General features: G+C 43.3%; 1 protein-coding gene across 1 annotated transcript; it reads left to right on the top strand.

Annotated features, from left to right (window-relative positions):
• Positions 1-635: 635 nt before the first annotated feature.
• On the top strand, positions 636-6,015 carry terf2ip (telomeric repeat binding factor 2, interacting protein; the record flags this gene model as incomplete). Its single annotated transcript, XM_084464038.1, has 9 exons — positions 636-671; positions 1,238-1,479; positions 2,380-2,516; positions 2,675-2,895; positions 3,074-3,169; positions 3,397-3,985; positions 4,112-4,227; positions 4,606-4,932; positions 5,462-6,015. 9 exons carry the CDS (start codon positions 636-638, stop codon positions 5,720-5,722), a joined length of 2,025 nt encoding a protein of 674 aa, XP_084320164.1. The 3' UTR covers positions 5,723-6,015.
• Positions 6,016-6,356: the final 341 nt, after the last annotated feature.

Here is a 6,356-nt window from a genome sequence, read left to right as displayed (position 1 = left end):
AATGTTGTCATTTGCAAAAGCTTTTTGGATAATAATGTGTGAGAGTGGAAATCTGAGTGTGATATAAGCTGTATTCCCTTGTAGCTATTGCATGTTAGAAGCTTTCATTTTTTGTATAATAATTGAATAATGCAGACGGGTCTAAATGATAATAAATAGTTGAGAAATATCTCTTGCTGCAACATGACTCGGGCAGATAATCAACTACTCCGTACAGATGACTCCTTCATACAGTGTATATATATTTTTAAATTTCAGATGTGTTCTTATTAACGGTTGGTAGTGTTTTTCTTGGATTTTTTTTTTAATCAGTTAGTGCATTATTCCCAAATTATATTCCTCTAACCTGATTGTCAGGTTTAAAAAATGTTGGTGTATAATTATTTTGGCCCTTGTTTTCAGTAAGTAGTTCAGTAGTTTTCAGTAGTTGCAGTAAGTTGATCTTTCACTTGGGAAATTGACTGTCAACATAGAATTGATAGGCCCACAACATTTTCTAATTTACGTTGAGAAGATATTGCTGGAGGCAAACGCACGGTGGTGCTAATGTGTGGAGTTATTTCCACAACTCGACAACGGAGAACAAGAGTTGCATCTGCGCAGCCTCAGTAAGGGTTGTTATGAAGTAGCGGGAAATGTTACCCACTCGCAGATCAAGAGATACCCTCCAGGTATTGATTATGGTCATAACAATCAAGTCTATATTTCATTTCGAGTTTAATTCATATGTTCAGGCCCCATGGCATGGTTTTTACTCTCCGTATAACTGAAGTAAACTAGGTCTATGTGCACTACAACGACTTTACCTAGCGTTCAAATATCTCATCTGTAATGTTATTAACTTTAGCCAGCGATATCAATACTTTCTCATCGGACATATGATTTTAAACTTCGCAGTATACGTGTTATTTATTGTATTGAAGATGTCCAAATAATGCATAGTAGTTGCCATTACTTAGTTTTTCCATGGTACGGTTTCTAAATTGGAAATACTCTGTCGACACAGGTTTCATATATATTCTAAACATGTTTTACATGGTGACATTTCTGGTATAAATGGCTGTTATAATATGTCATCAACACCCTCAGGGGTATTATCGTTATTACTGTTGTCAGCTTACATGCTTATTTCCTCATCTCTGCAGTAGACGTCACACACACCCATCCACCACCCTACTTAAAACACCGATTTGTCACACCGACTGACTCATTTTTTCCTTTTTCCTTTTGAATGAAGCTAACGACAATGCCCTCCAAACGGGAAAATCAGGGCAAGTCGCAGGTCATCTCTCCGGTTCTTTTCATGACCGTGGATGGTGAACCCATGCGTTTCTTCCTGTGCCCGGGGCCAGCCAAGGTGGAGCTCCTGCCCAGCATCAAGGCAGGGGGTGGACTGGTGTGCAAAGCTCAGGAGCCGGGGGCTGTCCTGCTTGTGGACCCCAATGAGATGGGGTCTCTCACGCAGAGCACAGCTCACTGGTAGGTGCAGCTTTTCGGTTTGTGCGAGTCAAAGTTGGACTCGTTATGAATATATATTTTGAATGTATCAAGGGTATGTGAATGGAGCTCATATGCCTTAGAATACTAATTTAGAAACATATTTGTCTTCTAGTGGTCTCCCACAGTGTGTTTAAAATTTGGTTATGTATATAATCATTGCCTCACCCCTACCATCCCTTGAATCACTCTACCATAAACGGTCACTACGCAGAGCCCGCAAGATCATCTCTGATCCCACTCACCCCGCACACTATGCCTTCCAACTACTTTCCCTCTGGGAGGCGTTATAGGACAATTGCCACACACACAACCCGCTTCAAAAACAGTTTCATTCCCACTGCAATCAATACCCTGAACTCCAGTCGCTGAGGATTATGCATGGCCCCTTAAGTATTATAAAATGTGTCTGTCTGTATGTATTTATGTTATGTTTTATGTTTAAATGTAATGTTGCAACCTGTACCAATGAGCTGTACTGTGACCAAATTCCACCAGCCTGGCTGTGTGGTCATTAATAAAATTATTATTATTATTAATCGGTTATCCCAAAAGGAGTGTCATTCAACCAACCTGAATTAATTGTTTACCAGTGTGGTAAGCTACGCCTAATCAGTAGTAACAGAACAGGGAAAATCTGAGTTTGTGGTCTTTACTTGAGCTATATATATTAAGCTATAACACTGTAATCGCAAACCAGGTTAAATTATATATCTGAGTGGACTGTTTTAATTTGCCATTAGTCTTGGTAAATTAGTTAATTTACCGCGTGTGTGTGTGTGTGTGTGTGTGTGTGTGTGTGTGTGTGTGTGTGTGTGTGTGTGTGTGTGTGTGTGTGTGTGTGTGTGTGTGTGTGTGTGTGTGTGTGTGTGTCTTCCCTAGGTACGTGTCTGCTCAATACATCCGGGACTGCATAGAGAAGAATGAGCAGCTGGAGCTGGAAGACTACAGGATGAAGCCCGACGCCGCGGACGCTCAGTCTACCAAGAAGAAGGCAGCCAGGACCAGCATGTCCTCAGGTATCTCCTCAATCTTTTATTTGCCATGATGGATCCATAATGGCTCTGTTGAATGTCCATATATTTCCAAGTTTTCTGGTAAATAAAATATCTCTTGGATTCATGTTCATCCCTTAACTGCATAGTTATTAGCTTTATTATTATCTACTCTTTTCCAGTTGACCAAAAAGGTAGACTCCCTTACACTTCTGATGAGGACGCCGCCATCATCCGCTATGTCGCCACGCGCAAGGACAAACTCAAAGGCAACCTCCTGTGGCAGGAAATGGCAAAGAGTCACGTGACCCACCACAGCTGGCAGTCCATGAAGTACCATTACATCCACAAACTGATGGACAGAGCCACAGAGGCCCAGGAGAGACTAAATAGAGTCTCCAAGGTAAAACGGCCCTGTTCGACCTGCAGTTCCTCAGGTATTTAAGCAATATAACAATGTTTCTCAAATGGGGGTACAAGGTGCGTGTTCAACCATGCATGTATGTATGTTGTGTGTGTGTGTGTGCGTTGGCAAGCCTCTAAAGTCGTAAACACGTATGCATGATGTGCTCTTCACCCAGGTGGCCGAAAAGCGGAAGAATGGAGTTGGAGGTTCACCGCCGGTAAAAATGGTGGCTTCCTCTTCAGTTGACTTGTCCTCTTCAGACTCTGCGCAGGTAACGCTGCTTAAACAATTGGCAAACAAATAGGATGTGTTTGTCATGACATCACGAGTGGTTGCTACACTCTGTACACTTGCCTTGCCTTTGGCAGGTTGAAATGGGTTAAAGGATGCACACCAGGAACACCACACTGTGTTTGCCAAAGTGTGCTATTAACGGGGTGAAAATTGCATTAAAAAATAACTTTTAATATTAGCAACTATACGGTCTTGTCCCACCAGGAAGACGACCAACCGACAGACGACCAACCGACAGACGACCAACCGACAGACGACCAACCGACAGACGACCAACCGACAGATGACCAACAGACAGATGACCCACCTATGGAGGCTGGGAGCTCAGAGTCAACAAACGTTGAACCACCGACAGCCAGCTCCCCTCCTGACCCGGATGTGACTCTTGCGGAGGAGGAGGAGGTGGAGGAGGAGGCAGCGGAAGAGGCGGAGGCAGTGGAGGAGGAGGAGGAGGCGGAGGAGGAGGAGGCAGAGGAGGAGGAGGAAATGGAGGTGGCGGAGGTGGCTCTTCCAGCAGGGCTGCCTGAATCTGTGCGGCGCACCCCGTCTCCCATTCGGGTGAATCGGAGGAAGACACCAAAGATACTGGACTCCCCTGACTCGCCACAGCAGAGCTCCTTCCATCTCCTGATGCTGCCCGACACGCCGCCGTTGGACCCGCCATCCAGAAAGAAAGCCAGACGGTTGTTGCGTAGCAGCTCACCAAAAGCATCAACATCGGCAGCAACACCATCGTCGCGACCACCCCCACCCCCATCGCCACATCAGCCAATCCAGAGTGACAGCCCAGCAGGTCAGACGCCCACACTACACAGCTGGCTGTGGACAAAGTTGCAATACAATTTGCCCACAGTTGCATGCTTATTGTAACCATAACAACCGTTTTTATACACCCACATTATTAATGTGTTTGCCTCAGACGGAGCCGCTAATCCAGTGAGCCAGAAAGAGGCGGAGAAAACAGGAAAGAGGAGAGAGAAAAGGAAGTTGGGGATCCTGGAGATGGCTTCTAAAGAGTTTGAAGATGACAGTGAGGTAGGACTTCAACTATGAAGTATAAAGGTTGGGCTCATAAGCTGCTACATATTTAATGTTATTTTTGTATTTGTATAGTACACATTTTTGTATATGATTTAAGTAGTATGGTTTCTATTAAGCGTATATTACTGTCTGCAAAGAGAGTAGTCCATCTGAGTAGTAAAATCCCTAACAGAAGCAACAGAAGCGAGATGTGACGGCTTGGAAGCCTATTGGATATAAAAATGCATAATAAATGAATCCATGTAATTTAGTTTATGTCCCAAATGTCGACTGTTGACTATATCTGTACAACTGCACATCGTATCCTATTCAAAGCTTACAATTAATAAAGTTTCAAGTCTAAACAATAAGCCTATTCCCTCTGTCCTCTAGTCTGATTATGAGGAGGCCGCTGAACTGCCCGAGCCAATGAGCACCCAGCAACCCAGAGCAACGACCTCAAAGCACCCCACGGGAATGCCCGATATGCCGATGGAAACCAGAACGGTGGTGGAAACCGGACCCACTCCCAAGCCACACCTCTTCATATTTGACAGTGAATCGCAGGAGGAAGACTCCCAGCCAATGGAATGTGAGGACGCAGCAGTCCCTGCTGGCCCTCAGCCAATAAGCAAAGAGGCAGAAGAGGAGTCACTGGCCCAGGTGCAGTTGAAAGAGGACATGCAGCGAATCAGAGAGCTGATGAAGCAGACTAACCAGGTGATGCTTGCAGAAGCAGACATACCCTTTCCAGTGCATCTTCTTTTGCTCTTTTAGTTAAAACCCTTGCTACTGTACGCCGTATATATTACAAAAGCACAATTCAGCGGACATGTAGGCGTGCTTCTGGTCATTGGCTGGTTGTGAGGCCGCTACAACAGGATGCATACCCTGCACCTTCCTTCAAGTTTAGGTGTCAATGATAACATTTCTTCCTAGATGTTCAGGTAGTGTTTGGTGTTGTAAAAAATGTGTTGTTCTATAATGTTATTTGGAAGGAAGTGATATTTTAGGACATTATACAACCAACGTGAGACACTCTTCTTTACAAAACAAAAAGAATACTTTTTTTTTTTAATCACTCTTGTAGGTAAAACGATCAAATTCAAACAGTAAATTTTGCACCCTGCCTCCCCCATATCACAATGTATTCTTTGTTTATTTTCCTGGTGAAATGCTTGTTTCGCTCTCAAGGAGCACGAGTTAAACATCTCCTTCCACATATCCCCAAAACCTGCTTCTGTCTCAGGACCTCGTGAGCGTGACCAGGGCTCTGCTGAAGACCAGCGGGGACTTCAGAGCTGCTCTGGCTCTCCTGCTGACCCCGGACTCCGCCCGGGGGCCCTTCTGGAGCCAATGCGACGACCGGCTGCTGCTGACCTCTGACCCCAAGGCTCGCCAGCAACTCCAGAAGAGGTATGGTGAGCAGGGCGTGGTCAAGAGGTCGGTGTTCCTCGAGGGGGCGAACGATACGGACGACCCGCCAGAACTCAATGTGCATAATGGATGAACATGTCTCCATGTGTGCGCTCGTAAGCGGTTGAAACTAACTGCCGTTTCTATACGTTATCATGTGAATTTCTAAAGTTCTGTAAATACAAGATTTTATTCTGTGTTCTTGCTTAAAATAGGTTTAATTCGAGTTTCCATAACTAGAACATCCATGGGCCATAGTTTTACCAACAGGTGTCCATTCTGGACGTTCTTAACCAGTCTGGAATTTAAACATAAGAAATCGTATTTTTCTGTAAATAAAATGTATTTGTCTATTTTAATGTCTTATTTTTAACTATACCTGCAGCAGCCTTGTCATGCTTTCATATCCTGTTGAATGTATACAATTTAATAAAATAAACTTTAAATTTACCTTTAAATCTACCTGCTTATTCTGTATATAGACTGCATTGATTTAAAAAACAATTATGATTAAATATTTTCTGCAACTGATATGCAATAGAATAGTAAATTAAACATACATCCATGGAAATATATCATTTTTAATTAGTTTAGTTACTTTATTAGTTTTTAACTATTTAAGCATTTGGATTTGAGTATTTTTGTTGACAAAATGTCTTAACTAAATATATCATATCAGATATTCGAGGCAGAAAGATAACAAAAGCATATGTTTTTTATTCAATCCA

Source organism: Micromesistius poutassou, assembly GCF_964030765.1.
Source record: "Micromesistius poutassou genome assembly, chromosome: 2".
Taxonomy (NCBI): domain Eukaryota; kingdom Metazoa; phylum Chordata; class Actinopteri; order Gadiformes; family Gadidae; genus Micromesistius; species Micromesistius poutassou.
Note: the sequence above shows the minus strand (reverse complement) of the source record. Positions and strands in the feature narration are given on the sequence as shown.